Below are 20,262 nucleotides of genomic sequence, written 5' to 3'. Positions count from 1 at the left end.
CCGAAACGTCGATTCTCCTCCTCCTTGGATGCTGCCTGACCTGCTGAACTTTTCCAGCAACACATTTTTCAGCTTGTCGTTTAAATGACAGGTGCTGTGAAATTTTAATTTTCGGACAAAATGCACCTTTCCATGAACCTTGTGCACCATCCCATATTAGCTCAGAATCCTGAAATACCACCTTTCCTCACTTCTCAAAGGGTGTGGAGGCGGATGGTTCATTGGTTGAGAATATGCCCATTTTGCCATTTCTCATTAAGCCACTCTGAGACTTCTTTCTCAAGTTTAAATTGACTTGAAGGCTTGTTATTCCTTCACTTAGGCATCACGATAGATCACTTGGCAGAGTCTTGTTGATTTGTCGGAATATTGCCTTTAGAATTGGCAAATAGAATATCTAAATGTCTCACACATGCCTTTCAATGAGTTCTGGCAATCACCAGTAATTACACCCCACTTGGCTAATGAAAATCTAGGTTTCCACAATGTAGGTCAAAGAAAAATTGGCTGTAAAAGAAAAATTGGGTCTGGTTCAGAAAAGATTTACCAGGATGTTCCCGGGACTGGAGGGTTGAAGTTATAAAGACAGGCTGAATAGGCTGGGGGTTTTTTCACTGGAGCATAGGAGGTAGAGGGGTGATGCTATAGAGGTTTATAAAATCATAGAAGGGCACAGATAAGGTGAATAGCAAAGGTCTTTTCTTTAAAATGAGGAGTTCAAAACTAGGGGGAATATTTTTAAGGTGAGAGCAGAAAGATTTAAAGAGAGACCTGAGCAGCAACTTTTTCAGACAGGGTGCAGTTCATATCTGGAAGGAACTACCAGATGAAGAGGTAGGTGCAGGTACAGTTATAACATAAAAAACATTTGGACAAGTCCATGATTAGGACAAGTTTATAGGGATACAGGTGAAACACAGTCAAGTGGGACTAGTTTAGTTTGGGGAAACTTGGTCGGCATTGACGAATAGGACTGAAGGGTCTGTTTCCATGCTATATGACTCTGTAAAGGTCATGGGCTTGACTTTGACATATATGGTATTCATTGCTGTGACATTACTGACAAAGAGAAATAGGAGGGCCTCCTTTATTAAAAGCAAATGGAACACCTGTTTTCCCAGGAGATATTAGATTAACTGAGACAGGTAGGAAAATTTACCAAACCAATTAGCAATTGCAAAATGTAGCCCTCATTCAATGATTCCCATAAAAAGTCACGTAAAACCCATACAAACCCCATACAGAAAGATGAGAGAGGTGTTACTATGATGCCTGCTTATAATTAGGTTGTTTGCAGCAATCATGCTTGAAGCTGAAATCATTACTTTGTGATTGATTTTATGCCTATTAGAATGCACCATCTACAAAGAATTACCCATCTGCAAATAATTTAACAATTAAAACTATGTTCAGGCAGCATCTGAGGAGCAGGAGAACTGACGTTTCCTACATAAGCCCTTCATCAAGAATGAGGCTTGGGGCCGGGGGGCTGAGAGATAAATGGGGGGGGGGGGGGGGAGGGCTGGAGTGGGGGCGGGCGGGTAAGGTAGCTGAGAATGTAATAGGTAGATGAAGGTGAAGGTGGGGGAGAAGGCGATGGGTTGGAGAGGAGAGTGGAGCGGATAGATGGGAAAGGCGATGGACAGGTAAAGAGGGTGGTGCCAAGTTGGAGGCTTGGGACTGGGATGATGTGGGGGACGGGAAATGAGGACACTGGTAAAATCCACATTAATCCCGTGTGGTTACAGGGTCCCAAAACCGAAGATGAGGTGCTCTTCTTCCAGGTGTCGGTGGTAAGGGTTTGGTGATGAAAGAGGCCCAACACCTGCATGTCCTTGGCAGAGAGGGAGGGGGAATAGAAGTGTTCAGCCATGCCGCAGTGGGGGTGGTTGGTGCATGTGTCCCAGAGATGTTCTCTGAAATGATTCGCAAGTTGGTGTCCTGTCTCCCCGATATAGAAGAGACCACATCGGGTGCAACAGACACAGTAGATGACATTGGTGGAGATACAGGTAAATCACTGTAAGATTTGGAAGGATCCTTTGGGGCCTTGTACAGAGGTGGGGGGGTGGGAGGTGTGTGCACAGGTTCTGCTGAGGAAAGAGATGCGAATGTGGTAGCGAGTCTGCTTCAGGACGTGGCTGAAGACCTTCAGGGCAAAGGAGATGTCCTAGGGGGTGCAGTGAGAGAGGGCCTCACTGAGATCCTTATACAGAGAGGAGGAGAACTTCAATGTAGGCATCCTTGGAAGAGGTTTCGAGGTAAGGTTGAAATCAACTAGGAGGAAGTGAGGCCTGCAGATGCGGGAGATCTGTATCCGTTGCACCCGATGTGGTCACCTCTACATTGGGGAGACAGGACACCAACTTGCGGATCGTTTCAGAGAACATCTCTGGGACACATGCATCAACCAACCCCCCACTGCCCCATGGCTGAAGACTTCTACTCCCCCTCCCTCTCTGCCAAGGACATGCAGGTCCTGGGCCTCCTCCATCACTAAACCCTTACTACCTGATGCTTGGAGAAAGAATACCTCATCTTCTGCCTTGGGACCCTGCAACCAAACAGGATTAATGTGGATTTCACCAGTTTCCTCATTTGCCCTCCCCCTACATTATCCCAGTCCCAAGCCTCCAACTCGGCACCACCTTCTTTACCTGTCCATCCCCTTTCCCATCTATCCGCTCCACCCTCCTCTCCGACCTATCACTTTCTCCCCCACCTTCATCTACCTATCACATTCTCAGTTACCTTCTCCTCAACCCCACCCCCCCTCTCCCATGTATCTCTCAGCCCTCCGGCCCACAAGCCTCATTCCTGATGAAGGGCTTATGCCTGAAATACTGATACTCCTGCTCCTCGGATGCTGCCTAATCGGTTGTGTCTCTTCAGCTCCGCACTCTCAACTCTGATCTCCAGCATCTGCAGTCCTCACTTTCTCCAAGTAAAACTAAGTTACAAAGTTAAAGCAAGGAGGTTGGATATAGTCTGTCAGGCAGAATTTGTGGAAACAACAGCAACAATCAGCATTGTATATAGAATCCTTTTCCCAGTTCTACATTAGAGTTGGATGACTGTTTGTAGGTTTTCAATAGGCATTGCATGACATGCTGTGTTTCCAGTGGTTTCTATTTATCTTAGATTCTCAATACCTGTAGCATTGGGCTTTTGCTTAAATTGACAGAGAAGCAAAGAATACAGGAGCAGGAGTAAGCCTTTTGGACCTTGAAGGCCAACCTGTTATTCAGTATGATCACAGCTAATCATCCAATTCAGTATTCTGCTCCTACCTTCTCCCCATATTGTTCAATCACTTACTCCTAAAGAACCATATCTACATCTTAAAAGACTTCAGTGATTCGATTTCAACTGTGGTAGAGAATTCCACAGGCTCACCACTTACAGGCTGGCCTGCCATTGTGGATCCAAATACAAATGAACGTCTTCAATTCTTTTACTGTTGGCATAATGGAAGCGCTTTGGCAAGAATTGCTTCAGATAGGGCGTAAAGTGTTGATTTGGTGACCTGCACTAATGAAACATCAAAAAAAAACTGTCAACTGTCTGCATTACATTTCAGAATTACTACATTAGAATTTAGAAGATTTCCCATCTCAAAAGATTCACAAGGCAAACAGTGCACATGGTTATATTCATTTTCATTAGTTTGTTTTCCCTGGAGCGGGTCACGAGCCTGAAGGTGACAGGAATAGATTGGAAAGCATGACTGACCAGGAGAGTATTTTGTTCACTCGTGGAATGTGGGTGTTGGTGACTGGGTCAATGTTTATGCCTGTCCCCAGTTGCCCTTGAGAACGTGGCAGTGAGCTACCTACAGTGAGCAGTCCATGTCCTATAGGTAGACACACAATGCCATTAGTGAGGCACTTCCAGGAATTTGACCCAGCTACAGTGAAGGAACAACAATATATTTCCAAGTGCGGATGGTGAGTGACTTGGAGAGGAACTTGAAAGTTGTGGTGCTTCCCTTGTCTTTCTAGATGGTAGTGATCATGGGCTTAGGAATTGTCTTTGAGAAATCTACGATTGTTTCAGGCCGTACATCTTAAGTGCATGATTATAGATGTGGTGCTAATCAGATGGGCTGCTTTGTCCTGGATGGAGTCAAGCTTCTTATCTGTTATTGGAGCTGCACTTATCCAGAGAAGTGGCGTGTATTCCATCATACTCCTGACTTGTGCCTTGTAGATAGTGGACAGGCTGTGGGGAATCAGTAGGTAAATTATTTGCTGCAGTATTCCTACCTTTTGACCTGCTCTTTTAGCTACTGCTTTCATAGGCCAAGTCTAGTTGGCTTTCTGGTCAATGGAAACCCCAGGATATTGACAGTGAGGGATTCAGTGAAGGTAATACCAAAGACTGTCAAGGCAAAGTGGTTAGATTTTTAATGGTCTGACATTAGTATGGCACAAAAGTTCTTTCTCACTTGTCAGCTCAAGCCTGGATATTGACCAGATCTTGCAGGACTTGGACACACACTGCTTCAATATCTGAGGAGCTGCAAATGGTGCTGAACATTGTGCAATCGTTGGTGATCATCACCACTTTTAAGTTTATGATGGGGGAAAAGTCATTGATGAAGCAGGTGAAGATAGGTGTGCCAAGGATAATGCCCTGAGGAACTCTTGCAGAAATGAACTGGTGCTGAGATGAATGAACTCCAACAACAACAATAACCATCTAACCGGGTATGACTCCAACCAATGGACATTTCCTCCCCTTCCAATTCTCATTGATTCCAGTTTTGCTTGAGTTCCTTTACACCATATACAGTCAAATGCAGCCTTTATCTCAAGAGCAATCACTCTCAGCACATCTCTGGAAATCAGCTCTATTGTCCATGTTTGAACTGTAAAGTTGTGAGCTGACGACTCGTACCAACTACCATAAGACTGGAAGGGTTTGAAGGTTGATAAATTATCCCACTTGGCCAACTTTCACAATCAAGTTCTGGTGTAGGACTCCAACAGGGAGCTTCTGGCACAGAAGCAAGGGTACTCCTACTATATCACAAGAACTTAGCTTCCACTTTATATGACTCAATCATAATCACAATTATTCAAGGAATATAGGAAACCCATCGCTTTTATGAGAAAGTTGTGAAATTTACTTACAGTAAGGTTTTTTACAAGACCTTCTGAATCAACTGCAAAATAAAACATGGAATTAGCCACAACACAAAAGATTGGTTAGAAAGAAACACATCCTGCTGCTGATACACACCTCACAGCTATCATTCAAAAGGACAAGCTGAAGTCAGTCCTATCAATGTCATTCAATGAATATACTTGGCCAGGAGGAGGCGGCTTCCTTTATTTTTCTACCCTATCCCCCAGGCGACTAAGCTGTCCAGCACTACTGAAATGTCTCAGCCAATTTAAGTCTTTGGGTGGTCAATTAAATGGCCACTTAAGGACCTCATCCCCCTTGTGTTGGAATTCCAGGGGTAGCCATGTGGGAACATCACATTGTGGGTAATCTGCCCATGGCTGGTGGGAAGATCTGGGTAGTGTAGAATCCTGTTCAGGCATCCTTTGATCAAATGTTACCCTCAACCAACCGAGGCAAGAACCAGGCCCCACAAGCAGAGCCCTCCTCACCCTTCAAAGTAATCTCCCCTCAATACCCCTTCATAGGCTTTCCCCGACTGGCCCTGATCTCAAGGCAAACGCTGCCAAATGGAACTGGGTCAGATTGCAATGCTTTGTCAACGTGGCTGAGCTGGACCGAAGGATCTGCTTCCGTGCTGTGTGACTCTATGATTCCAGTGTTGTTCGTCTGTCCCCTGGACCCCCTGCACTGGGCACAGCTCCTAGAGGCTGAGGCAGGCCATTTCACCTGGAGGCTCAAAGAACCCTGCTGGCAGGTGGGTGCCTGATCTGCCTTCAATTGCTTTTGGGCTCCTAGGAATGGCCCCTACCACTTAGCCACCAGCCAGCTCTCCAGTTGCTGGCAATGAACATTAAATTCAGCCCCCAGATTTTCAGTGAACCTCACATTCCACCCTCAAATCCATACCAGAGTCCCTCCCCCCACAAAACGCAGATTCACACTCCACTGTCACGGTGGATCGAAGAGCACCCCATCATGGACTATCAACTTGCACACCACCCGTTTCAGTTCAGTATGAATTCACTCCTTATAGCCAGGCATACTGAATGACTGCTATCCCCAGCTTCACTTGAGGCATATCTCAGCTTTAAAACTGGTAAGGAATAAGCATCAAATACACATGCTGAAATAAATAAATGATGGAAATGAGCACTGCAGCTCATCTGCACGGAATAGTAAACAGCACTGTGGATGTCAAGCTTTAAAGCAACAGTATAATTCGCTGATCATTAATAAAGTGAAATATGAATTACCCACTCATTATGAACCCATATCATAATAGCTGAAGGCAGAAAAGGTTGTGGGCCCTGAAAATATCCCAGCTGTAGAATAAGCCACAGCTTTCCAGATCAGTTACAATGTTGGCATCTAACAGACCGGGTAAAAAGTTTGAGAGAAGATTTGTAGCTCTGATGCTCGTTGTTGTGGTTCTATTCGCCGAGCTGGGAATTTGTGTTGCAGACGTTTCGTCCCCTGTCTAGGTGACATCCTCAGTGCTTGGGAGCCTCCTGTGAAGCGCTTCTGTGATCTTTCCTCCGGCATTTATAGTGGTTTGTCTCTGCCGCTTCCGGATGTCAGTTCCAGCTGTCCGCTGCAGTGGCCGGTATATTGGGTCCAGGTCGATGTGTTTGTTGATAGAATCTGTGGATGAGTGCCATGCCTCTAGGAATTCCCTGGCTGTTCTCTGTTTGGCTTGTCCTATAATAGTAGTGTTGTCCCAGTCGAACTCATGTTGCCTGTCATCTGCGTGTGTGGCTACTAAGGATAGCTGGTCGTGTTATTTCATGGCTAGTTGGTGTTCATGGATGTAGATTGTTAGCTGTCTTCCTGTTTGTCCTTTGTGGTGTTTTGTGCAGTCCTTGCATGGGATTTTGTACACTACGCTGGTTTTGCTCATGCTGGGTATCGGGTCCTTTGTCCTAGTGAGATGTTGTCTGAGAGTGGCTGTTGGTTTGTGTGCTGTTATGAGTCCTAGTGGTCGTAGTAGTCTGGCTGTCAGTTCGGAAATGCTCATGATGTATGGTAGTGTGGCTAGTCCTTTGGGTTGTGGCATATCCTCATTCCGTTGTCTTTCCCTTAGGCATCTGTTGATGAAATTGCAGGGGTATCCATTTTTGGCGAATACATTGTAGAGGTGTTTTTCTTCCGCTTTTTTTGCAGTTCTGGTGTGCTGCAGTGTGTTGTGGCCCTTTTCAACAATGTCTTGATGCAACTTCTTCTGTTTGTGTTGGGGTGGTTGCTTTCATAGGTCAGGACTTGGTCTGTGTGTGTGGCTTTCCTGTTACCTTTGTGGTGAATTCTCCATTCAGTGTTCTCTGTACCATCACGTCTAGGAATGGGAGTTGGTTGTCCTTTTCTTCCTCTCTAGTGAATCGGATTCCTGTGAGTGTGGCCTTGATGATCTGGTGTGTGTTCTCTATTTCTGTGTTTTTAATGATTACAAAGGTATCATCCACATATCTGACCCAGAGTTTGGGTTGAATTTGCGGTAAGACTGTTTGTTCTAATCTTTGCATTACCGCTTCTGCGATGAGTCCAGAGATGGGTGAGCCCATGGGTGTGCCGTTGATTTGTTCATATATTTGGTTGTTGAATGTGAAGTGTGTTGTGAGGCACAGATTCTTTCAACAAACACATCGATCTGGACCCAATATACCTGCCACTGCAGTGGACAGCTGGAACTGACAACCGGAAGTGGCAGAGACAAACCACTACAAATGCCGGAGGAAACATCACAGAAGCGCTTCACAGGAGGCTCCCAAGCACTGAGGATGTCACCTTGACAGGGGATGAAACGTCTGCAACACAAATTCCCAGCTCGGCGAACAGAACCACAAGACCGGGTAAAAATTTGCTTAAATATGCCTGATCACAGAAAGCAGGTCAAACCCAATCCAATCACCACACAGACTACTCTCAAACATCAACAAGTGATGAAAGGTGTCAGCAACAAATTCTATCAAGCAGCACTTATATTGTAACCACTTGCTTCCTGATGCTCAGACAGTGGTCTGCAAGGAATCTGAAGCTCATGACCTCCTGACCTTGGCCTTTGTCCAAACATGAAGAATTCAAGCATATGATACCCCTTACATCAAGCAGATTTGACTGATCTGAGTTTTTTTGAGGAAATAACCCAAATGATTGATGAGGGTAGTACAACTGATGTAAACTACACAGAGGTAAGAACGACGTAAGGTAGACTGGTTAATAAAAAAAAGGAATCCAGGGCTGGATACAAAGTCAGTTTAGTAGCAGGAAATGTGATGATGTTGCTGTGCTTGGCATTTTTTATCCAGACAGGTCATAAAAACAGCGATTCCAAAAGGTCTAGGTTTGAAGGGTTATAGGGTCAATTTGATTATAGCTAACAGATACTACCTCAGGAAAAAGGCTTTCAAGTTTTCAAAAAAACACTTATACAATGAAAGGGTAGTGGCCAGTTCTCCCAGCTCAACTTTTCTCTGGGTTGGTTGCCTGGCTGTTCACCGAAAGCAGTCAGGCAGTGTGAAGTTGCTGGACCCAAAGAAGCAGGTCCATACTGATCCTCCCCCCTCTCTCTCTGGCATCTCTCTCCCGTAAGAACCTGCGTTTGATTTTTCCTTTTTTGCCAAGGGGTGTTTATGGGGATTGTTGCAGGAATTTGGACTGCATCATTAAGTTGGGTTCATTTGTTGGGTTTTCAGATAGGTTAAGTTATTCCATGTTCTCATTTGTTTGTGTTTCACTTGGTAAACTTGTAAATAAAATCTGTTTTGCTTAAAACTAAGTGGTCTGACCAACTTCATCACTTCTGGAATATCCGTGTTACACCTGATTAAAACAACTAGCAAACTAGTTACTTTCTTGAAATGATTTCAGAGGATTCACCTGGTCTGTAACAGAATCAAAGCATAATTACCAATGGATGTTTTTGTGACTCAAAGGCTATTTCCAATAGAATTCCACAAAGCTCAGTGCTCGGTCCTCTGACTTTTGTGATATACATTAATAATTTGGACTTGTGCAATATCGAGAATTTTTAAGTGACATAAAAATTGATTGTGTGGAAAACAGCGAGGAGGGCAAAAGAACCAGTGTAGGCTGGTCTGTCAAGTCTGGTCCATCATTGTGAAATCAGACTATATCTGATCTTTAGCTTAATTACCTTCAACCATCTTTGCTCCTTAAAACTGAATATTGTGATGAAACTGAGATATTCACAAATGTATTCTAATATCATTTACTGCATGTTTAGGCTCTTTGAATTCTAAGTTAGATATCTGTGCTTGTCAGTGTGTTTGGAGTTAGCAATTAGCCTTTTAAAAACGGCAGCAAGCATAATTTCAAAAAGTGGAAGCCATCTGGAGTTCCGAGGCGACTACCCAAAGGACTTAGGATGAGACCTTCTCTGTGTTGGGAAGTCATTTGAGAGAGAAGCATATATTGAGCACTGACATACTGAAAAGACTTTTGATGGAGTAACATGTGCTAAGCAGCTTTCCTAAGAAATGGAGTTAAAGTAAAGAAAGCTTAGATTAAGAAGTTATTATTAATCCCAAACTGGAGTTCTGAGATACAGTCAGTGGAAGTGAAGTTTTCGATTATTTTTAAAAAGAAGAAACCAAATTGAAGCTACATAAGGAATAATGTTGTACTTGAAAGAAGCTAAGACAGGAGGAAGCAGAGGATGATAATGGTAATGATTATGAAATATACTAATAGTAATAAAGAAAGAGTTATCAACAGTTCCAGATGAATTAAAGTTTCAATTACTTCAAGCCTAAAGTATTAAAAAATAAAAGAATCTCTCTCATCATTGGACATGTGCAGGACTGGGTCCTGCTAGAGGTATAGTTAGATCATCTTAGAATTGTAACAATGTCTATATGCTGTGCCAGGATGCACTTATTCTAATATAAAACTAGTCTTCTGTTCAATCTATATTGATTGTTTGGGTTTTTTTCTACTGTGTTTAAACATCTTTGAATCAGAGCTATGAGGAAATAGAGACTTTCTTTGGTTAAGCTTCATTTCTATCGTTCATAAATTTTTGATTTATTGTTAAAAGAAAGGTGGTTATGTTTTAGTAAAAGATCAATTTGGTTGCAAAAAAAAATCCATCTAGCCAGAATTCTGTCAGGAATCTGACTTGTCTGGTACTAACATCAACTGAGCTTACCTCATAATAACTGGGGCCACTAGATCATAATAATATCCTAACTTAATAATGCTAATTTCAATATTGAAATCGCAAACATCTCACGAGGCATTCATAGCTTCTGGGAGAGAGCCTTTTGTCACATGCAATGTTCCTAATTTTCCTCTCAAAATGCTTAGCTTGAATTTAAAAATCCCTGTTCTCAACGCCCTCAGAGCGGATAACTGCTTGGATTCTATTCCATCAACTCGTTTTGACATTTTAAGTAGCTCATTCGCATCATCCCACAATGTCCTACACAATAAAGCACTATAAAGTTCCACATTTATGCAAACTGCCCTCACAGTTTGAACATATGAGGAGTTACCTTGAGAAGGTTCTGACAACACAGCAATCCCCACACACATTAGGTAATAAACTTCAATACCACGAGCACCTCGGGATTATACTAATTATGGTAACGGGGATTGGAAAGTAAGTATTCTCAGCATCTGCCTTACATTCCCTTTCGTTTGGATGGTATAGACACGATGGATTATGCATTGTGCAAACTGTCTCCTATCATTTCCTTGCAGATAAGATACTGCTGCAGTAGTTCGGTACATTTTTGTTGATTCTGAAAAAGTCAACAGCATAAATCGTTTGCATTCTCTTGTTATGATTGGGAACATAGATAATATGATTTCACAAAAACAAAATGTAAATCTTCTTTGCTAATTGGCTGCTTAGATAAGATCAGAAATGCTTAATACTTTTGATTACCTACATGTGTAATAATCCTCGGGGACATTTTTGGCTCTTATTCGAGCAGCTGGTCCATAACGCATCTCAATGTTTTCGACTTTATCTAAGTATTCGCTCATATATACAACCTTGTTACAGTCAACTTGTTCCATTCCTGCAAGATAGAAAAAGTCAAGGAAAGCCAATGGATTTAGAGTGAATATAAAATTTCTGTAAAAGAACAAAACTTTATTATAAATTTTATCATCTTTGGAATAATATCCCTTCAAAAGTTCAACATGCAAATGAGCTAAGAATCTGGGATCACAGGCTCCATCCACGCTAGCATTCGAGGCAAATGCATACTGCATTGACTAAGATCATTAGATTAGATTAGATTACTTACAGTGTGAAAACAGGCCCTTCGGCCCAACAAGTCTACACCGCCCCGCCGAAGCGCAACCCACCCATATCCCTACATCTACCCCTTACCTAACACTACGGGCAATTTAGCATAGCCAATTCACCTGACCTGCACATCTTTGGACTGTGGGAGGAAACCGGAGCACCCGGAGGAAACCCACGCAGACACGGGGAGAGTGTGCAAACTCCACACAGTCAGTCACCTGAGGCGGGAATTGAACCCAGGTCTCTGGCGCTGTGAGGCAGCAGTGCTAACCACTGTGCCACCATGTCGCCCTGCAATTAGGAAGGTCTTGCCTTATAAATCTTGCCCCTTGCCTGCAGCGTGGCAACCTAGGTTAAACTCACCACCAATTGCCCCTCTGTGATGAGTAAGCAGCCTGTGATCCTCTGGATCTGTAGCAACTTTAAATTTTTACTGATGTCATGTAGAGACCACTATTAGAGTACTAATAGTACTCTACCTATTAGTGTAGCTGCAGCATAGACCTTCAAGTAAATGGTTATCCATGTACCTCATTTGTGCTGAATTTAGATAGCTGAAGAATACTCTTACATAAACTGACTAGTCATCTCATTACACTGTACAAACAACTAAAACAGGTCAATTTTTGAACAAACAATAAAAGTTTTTGTTACCAGATTCTCTATTTTCCACTAAACTATCAACAGAATGCTGTAAATGTCACCTCATGACCAAGCAGCTAAAATGATGTTTACCTTTTGGAAAGGTACAAGAGACAAATTATAGAATATTCCAAAGACAAAATCTCAGTAAAATACTGGAGCTGCTTCAGAAATTTAAAGAGAACAGAGCAGTCTTCATTTAAGTCAATGAAATTGAGAAAGAAAATGCTGAATGGATGCTTCCCCTCATAGTGAAGTCTAGGACTAGGGGGCACACTTTAAAATAAGCTTTGTCCATTTAGATCAGAGACAAGGAGTTATTTTTCTCCCCTCAGAGGGCTGTTAGTCTGTGAAATTCTTTCTGTAGAACACAGCGCAGGCTAGGTCATTGGATACATTCAAGGCTGACCTAGATGGACTTTGACCAACAAGAATTATGGACTGACAGGAAAACAGACTCAAATCCCCAATTCTAGTAGCCAAGATCTTATTGAATGGCCCCTGAAACCTGCTCAGCCAAATAGCTTACTTGTGCTCGTTATGAAATTGGTTTAGATAATATCAGAGATACTTAATACTTTTGATTACCAACATGTGTAATATAACTCGGGGACATTTTTGGTTCTTATTCAACCAGCTGGTCCATAACGCATCTTGATGTTTTTGACATCATCTGATTTTTGAGTTCTTATGAAATATTAAATAGCATTTTGTCAAATAGATGAATTTTTTTTGTTTTTCTTGGCACGTGATGATTGTAAAATTTGTAACCCATTCCTAGCATGTTTTAAGATGATTGCAATGAGCTATCTTCTTGAATTACTACAGTCCGTATGGTATAGGTATACTCACAGTGTTGTTCTGAAGAGAGTATCAAGATTTTGATTCAGTGATAGTAAAGGAATGTGATACAACTCCAAGTCAGAATAGTGTGGAGCTTTGGAGGAGAAGTTTCAAATGGTGATTTGCTCATGTGTCTGTTATCCTTGTCCTTCTGGTTGGTAAAGGTCATGGGTTTGGAGAGTATTGCGGAAGGATCCTTGAGTTGCTGTATTACCTCTTGTAGTTATTACACACTGCTGTCACTGTGCATTATTGGAGAAGACAGTGAATATTTAAGATGGCGGATGGAGTGCTGATTAGGAACAGCTTTAAAATAAACTAGGACCAATGGATGAGAACACAAAATGAAATCAATGAAATGTAAAATTAAAAGAGGAGACATTTAGAGAAGACTTCTGAAAGATGATAAATGTTTGCAATAATCTGCTAATAGAGTTGAAACCACATTGTAATATAGTTCAGGGATGAACTTCAATGGGCTCAATGACCATTTCTCATCACTGACTTTTCTTTTGCTCTTAAACACTCTGACTGTGAAGGGAGATAGTCATACCAAGGTAAAATTGGACAGATGTGACCAGATTTCCAGTGTCTTCCTCATTGTGCCATCCATTATCTGCAAATAACACCAAATATTGCAGGGTATTGACAATGAGAGACAACACAGCTAAATCTAATTACATTTTCACTGATGTCAAACTGGGTCCTTTTGTTCGGACGTTTTGGGAACCATTGTACAGGATCATGGGTGAGCGACGAAAACTGGCCATGACATTACATAGACCAAAGTCCCTCCTCTGTTCCCATTCGCTATGCCTTCATCTCTAGTAGAACCAAACAAAGCCACTGTGGGCTCTTTAAAAGCTCTTTTCCAGCAAGTATTGCCACTTTCAGAGAGGTAGCTGTAGTTCAGCACCTGTCTAGTATCAGAACAGCTGCATGTAAGGCAAGAGCATGTCATGAAGTCGGAAGGAGTTTCAAATTTTTAAAAAAAGTTTAAAGTGTTTATCATACAGGTCAGAAGGGCCAGAATTAAGAAGCAAAAATAGAAATTGCTGGAGAAACACAGAAGGTCTGGTAGCATCTGTGCAGAGAAAACAGTCAAAATTTTGGGTCTAGTGACCTTTCATCAGAACTGTTTTTCCAGCAATTTTTGTTTTTGTTTCCTAATTCTAGCATCTGCAGTTCTCAGTTTTATTTTAGCCTGAATTAAGAACTTCGCTAGTTATCAACGTTCAGGGGTTATCACATTCCTGAGCACCAGAAAGGCTGTCACTGCTAATGACTTCTGCAACTTCAGAAATCAAGATGAGATTGAAGATGAGGAGCTCCCGCCTACAAAGGGCAGTGCCCACCATCAGTAGGCCAGACCCAAGGATCCAATCACAATTCATAGAACATTGTACAGCACAGCACAGAATGTTGTGCCAAACATGATGCTAAGTTAAACTAATCACCTCTGCCTGCACATGGCCCACATCCTGCCATTTCTTGCTTATTCATGTGTTTATATAAAAACTCTTAAACGTTCCAATCACTGCCACTGCGTTCCAGGCACCTACCACTCTGTGCCCTTTACATCTCCTTTGAACTTTTCCCCTCTTCCTTTAAATGCATGCTCTCTCGTATTAGACATTTCATCTCTGGGAAAAAGATTCTGACTATCGCACTATCTATGCCTCTCAGACGTTTATAAACTTCTATTAAGTCTCCCATCAGCCTCTGCCACTCCACAGAAAACAACCCTAGTCTCTAATTCAGGCAGTATCCTAGTAAATCTCCTAGAGTTACTGAGATGTACAGCACAGAAACAGACTCTTCGAGTCAACTCATCCATGCAGACCAGATATCCTAAATAAATCTAATCCCATTTGCCAGCATTTGACCCATATCTCTCTAAACCTCTCCTATTCATATACTCATCCAGATGCCTTTTAAACGTCTGTAATTGTACCAGCCTCCATCACTTCCTCTGGCAGCTCATTCCATTCCCTTAGCATGACAAGGTTGCCCCTTAGGTCCCTTTTATATCTTTCTCCTCTCATCTTAAACTATGCCTTCTAGTTTTGGACTCCCCACCCCAGGGAAAAGACCATGTCTATTTACCCTATCCATTCCACTCATGATTTTATAAGGTCACCCCTCAGCCTCCAACGAAAACAGCCCCAGCTGATTCAGCTTCTCCCTGAGAACTGTTGAGAAGCCATTATGCATGCAGTATATCATGCTTCCACTTGGGAGGCCACAGCCTAATTATATTATCGCTAGAATATTAATCCCAAACTCAGGTAATGTTCCAGGGACCTGGGTTCAAATCCTGCCATGGCAGATGGTGGAATCTGAACTGAATAAAGTATCTGGAATTAAGATTTTAATGTTGACCATGATGCCATGGTTGATTGTCAGAACAACCCACCTGATTCAACTAATGCCCTGTAGGGAAGGAAACCTGTCATCCTTACCGGGCCTACATGTGACTCCAGACATACAGCATTGTGATGGGCAATAAGTGTTGGCCCAGCCAGTGACGCCCTCATCCCGTGAATGAATAATAAAAAAGAAGTATGGTCATTAAAAGGTCAGCTTACCAGAATTAAGTTCCCTTTCCCAACTAAGTTCTCCAGGTGTGAGTAATACCAGCCTTCTGATCCCTGACAGTATAACAGGTCAGCACCAGGTGAGGTCTTGTCATAGCTGGACTTGAGGTTAGCAGCAGCTCTTTGGGCGTGCTCATTCATGTTACGCTGCTTTGATTGAGATTCCAATGATCACACACTCAGCTGCACAGGGCTCGCAGGATTCTAAGGCAAAGAGACTGACCTCTAACTGGAGGCAGACCAGCAGGGGTTGGGAGGCAGGTTGACCAAGGGAGGAACCTGCAGTGTGTGAATGCATGTCTGGCTGCCCATTAAATATGGTAACAAGACTTTCAGGGCCTTACACTGATCATAGCAATATGGACCTCCTGCCACCACTGCTTCAAGATTTCCCAAGATGTTTGGACACACACAGGTAATGAACTGGGATTAGGGCAGTAGCCTAAGATAGTCTGTCCCTGTGTAGACTGGATGCTCCCTTCCACATTCACCACTGAAAATGGGGCTACATAAGGTAAGATTCCAACCTGCTGAATTATTTGTAGAACAATGGAATTGATATGGGGCAATCCAATAGATGTAATTTATATCAGTTTTCAAAAGTACCTGTTAAGGTACCATGGAAGGCAAAGGGATACAAAGTTAGGAGGACTTTGGCAACAGGGACATGGATCTGGTTGGAAAGAAGAGAGAAAAAGACAAAACTAAAAGGATAAGAAGAAGTTGAAAAGATAGAATAGATAATTGCACACAATTCTTCCTTTCAACTGGTCATATTTACTGTAAATCATCACCCTGTTTATGGGAACAAAGCAAACAATATTGAAATTTGCTAATGATATCAATAATGCAATATGGAAAACTGTGAGAAGCAATGGGAAGCTTTGCAGGAGTTTTGTGTAGCTCCAGTATCATACCATGGTCAGATATCAGAATAAGGTTGACACATTGTGTTAGATTTCTTTGCTTGAGCCCATCCATCAGCATTCCAACTATCATGTCCACCTTTTCTAGTGCTTTTGCCATCTATATGTTGTGAGAAAGGAAAAAAAACAAAGAGTGTTGACTTTGTAATTCAAACCAAGGCTGAAATGATCTTCACAATCTCTTTGTCTTTGTCTTTCATGTTATTGCTGCTGCTGTTCTTCGTCCTAGGCCACTGTTTATTTTAGCTAAGCAAACAACGTTTAATCAGCACTTAATAATGAGAAATAACAAATAACCTAATGTTCCTAAGATGATTACTTAAGTGGTCTTTTTTTTAAATTGAAATTTGTAACTATGCCAAATATTATAGAACTTCAAAAATAGTTTTTTTACAGAGTCCTTGACTGGGTTTTTACAGGGAAGCTAAGTATTGGGGAAGGGATTTAAGTTCTGGGTCATCAAATTGCCCCTGGAAACTTTCCAAATCTTGTCCAAGGTGAGCACTTAATCGGTGAGGTGACAAGTTCACCAGCCAATTGGTGGCCATGGGCATGGCTAACGGAGGTGGATTGCTTCTGGTGTGGGGAAATTGCAAATAAGTAAGGGTAGCCATTGTTGTGGGTGCCGTTTGCCAGCAAGGAAATAGCAACTGTTAATAATTAAATGGCAGTAAGTTTAAAATATTATGAGTGGTCTCTTATTATTTGAGCAATGTTATTAACAGCAATATTTTCAGAGTCCCTTCTCTTAATGTTCAATAAGGTGCAAGAAAAAGCTTCTGCAAGTCTCTGATTTTCTATCTTCAATTTCCTTGAGCATTGTAATGTACAAGTGCATCTCCAAAGAATCTGGATGAATCTTGAAAGCTTGATCCTTTTGTTCTTGGATTTGTGTGTAACTTGAGCGTAACTGATCAATATTACAAATGAGAACACAAAACCTACAGGCAAAATTAAGTACCTTTGTAATAATGGTGTTTTACAGAGCTTGGACCAGTCTGTTCAGAATTTGCCCAATAATTCCTGTAAAATACATGAAGCTCTAAACAGGCCAAACATGCTAGTGGCTCAAAAAAAGAGCTGGAGGGGAGACCTGTTGGCTCCAGTGACAGCTTCCCACAATCCATTGGGAGCTCTAACCAAGGGTCAAGGATATAACAGTAGGAAACAAGGGCGCCACAACTCAGCTCCCTCATCGCCCTGGGCTCGTAGATAGAGTAATCAGTAATGCAGGGTCCAGTGATGAAGGCTGCCTCTGCAAACAAGGCTGTCACAGGAGAGGTTCAATGGGTCACTTCACAATGAGCATGGGGTTGCCACAGCAATCAGAAAATGAGTAGGCCATCATTGATTCCTCCAAGGCAACAAGGGCACAATTGCAGGGAAGAGACTGAATGTGGAGAACCTCGCTTTGGGCAGATAATTGAGTGGATAATTGCAGAGTTACACTGATGTGGACTGTTCCTTTTGTGTTCTCGCTGCACTGTGTACAAAAGCACCTATTGTTAAATGGAGATGCAAGATTAGATTGATTATGCTCAAACAGTAAACAAAATGGGAGCTCCTCACAACAGAGTAGTCCAACTCCCTGTGATGTTAAGACTCCAGAATCTTCACTTATAGCAACTATTGGTGCATCAGCGCAGGTTTGACACAATGACATTGATTTGGCAGGCCGTCAGGCCTCAAGCATTGATTAGCTACACCTTTACAAGATCAGCTTGATCGCATTTACATCTTCTTGGCAAAATTTCATTCTGTACCCCAAGCCTGATTACCTTCTGTTTAGCTGAATATGTTCATATAGTAAAACAATCCCCTTCTGCATCTCCCATCCAATCCGTGCCATGGCCGAGTCATCCTCTTCCTCCGATGAGATCAGCCCTTCCAATCTATTGGGAGTCTGTGAACCCTTGAAGTTCACTCCTCTTTATTCAGCTATATTATTAAAGACGAACCATTTATGAGATCTTATTAATGTAGGGGGCTATCCGATTAGTCCAGATAGAAAATGCAAGTTTTTGGCATGTTGATCTCATTAATGAAGGTTTGTGCAAATATGCTTATACAACTGCATGTCTTATGGCTGTGTGTAATTCTGGTCTCCTTTCTATCGGAAGGATGTTTTGAAACATGAAAGGGTTCAGAAAAGATTTACAAGGATGTTGTCAGGGTTACAGGATTTGAGCTATAGGGATAGGCTGAATAGGCTGGGGCTGTTTTCTCTGGAGCATTGGAGGTTGAGGGGTGACCTTATAGAGATATATAAAATCATGAGGGGCATGAATAGGGTAAAGAGACAAGGTCTTTTCCCTGGGGTAGTGGAGTCCAGAACTAAGGGCATAGGTTTAGGGTGGGAGGGGAAAGATATAAAAGGGACTTAAGGGGCAACGTTTTCACACAGAGGGTGTGCATGAATGGAATGAGCTGCCAGAGGAAGTGGTGGAGGCTGATACATTTACAGCATTTTAAAGGCATCTGGATGAGTATATGAATAGAAAGGGTTTAGAGGGATATGAGCCAACTGCAGGCAAATAGGACTAGATTAGAATATCTGGTCGACTGGATGAGTTGGACCAAAGAGTCTGCTTCCGTGCTATACGTCTCTATGACTCTATTTCAACCCAGATTTAATTCTGCTATTACCTGACATTTACACAAACGTATTATTGACAGGGGTCAATGGGCTGATTTTTAAATTTGCTTTCCTTGCCCAGGGAACAATGTAGCACTCTCTACTGAGCTTGATTAAATAAGGTCATTCATCTTGCAGCATGCAACTGTGATAATACTTATTACAGGAAGATTATGCAATGTTGTCCACTGTTAACATGCATAATCTCATCTTGATACAGTTTATAAAATTACTGAATTAACTTAATCGCTTTATAGAATAATAAATCAAATATACTTACTTTATTGCTATTAGGCCCATTTATATGCCCTGTGTGATCTGGTTCACTCAAATACAGCGTGTAAAAGTCAGGCCTAAAACAACAACAAATCTATCTTGAAAGAACACATACCTAATACCTCTTATCAACTGAATAACACTGGAACATGTTGACACTTAAAAAATCTGTAATCACTTGTTCTGGTCAATGGAGTATATTGACAGGTATTAATAGATCTCTCCATTGCTGGTACCAAAAATGTAAATTAACGTCCTCTGAATATAACTAAAGCATTAAGGGATCAGCTGGATTTTTTAGAACACTGCACATCATAATTTATTTAATCAAAAATAATTGCAAAAAAGGTTGTCAGTACAGGGAACATCACAGCTAATCCCTTTTAGATGAAGCATTCAGAACTTGCAAATATAGGATCATTTTTAATCTCGGGGTATGAATAATGAGTGTCATTAAGAGGCAAGAATGATGAGCACAAAGACAATAAAAAAGACAAATCACATTCTGGGGGTTCATACAAATTGGGACAATGAATTTGTTGTTATCAATGTGATTTTGAGTACAGATGTGTGTATGACAATGCAATGATATACTTTTGTAGATTAGATTTGATTACTTACAGGGTGGAAACAGGCCCTTCGGCCCAACAAGTCCACACTGCCCCGCCGAAGCGCAACCCACCCATACCCCTACATCTACCCCTTACCTAACACTACGGGCAATTTAGCATGGCCAATTCACCTGACCTGCACATCTTTGGACTGTGGGAGGAAACTGGAGCACCCAGAGGAGACTCACGCAGACACGGGGAGAACGTGCAAACTCCACACAGTCAGTTGCCTGAGGCGGGAATTGAACCCGGGTCTCTGGCGCTGTGAGGCAGCAGTGCTAACCACTGTGCCACCGTGCCGCCCACACGGCAACCTCTGCAATACGTT

At 42.1% G+C, this 20,262-nt stretch overlaps 1 protein-coding gene across 1 annotated transcript in view; it reads right to left on the bottom strand.

The window, feature by feature from the left end:
* Positions 1-20,262, bottom strand: part of LOC140462927 (ectonucleotide pyrophosphatase/phosphodiesterase family member 3-like) — a 146,083-nt gene that overhangs the window by 50,673 nt on the left and 75,148 nt on the right. Inside the window, exons 9-13 of the mRNA XM_072556428.1 lie at positions 19,328-19,400; positions 16,404-16,512; positions 11,040-11,171; positions 5,136-5,167; positions 3,404-3,531 (exon numbers count right to left, since the gene is read on the bottom strand). Of these exons, the coding sequence (XP_072412529.1) occupies positions 3,404-3,531; positions 5,136-5,167; positions 11,040-11,171; positions 16,404-16,512; positions 19,328-19,400 (474 nt within the window). The remainder of the gene's footprint in view (positions 1-3,403; positions 3,532-5,135; positions 5,168-11,039; positions 11,172-16,403; positions 16,513-19,327; positions 19,401-20,262) is intronic.

Source organism: Chiloscyllium punctatum, chromosome 3, assembly GCF_047496795.1.
Source record: "Chiloscyllium punctatum isolate Juve2018m chromosome 3, sChiPun1.3, whole genome shotgun sequence".
NCBI lineage: Eukaryota > Metazoa > Chordata > Chondrichthyes > Orectolobiformes > Hemiscylliidae > Chiloscyllium > Chiloscyllium punctatum.
The sequence above is the reverse complement of the archived record's forward strand: the minus strand, read 5'-3'. Positions and strand labels throughout refer to the sequence as shown.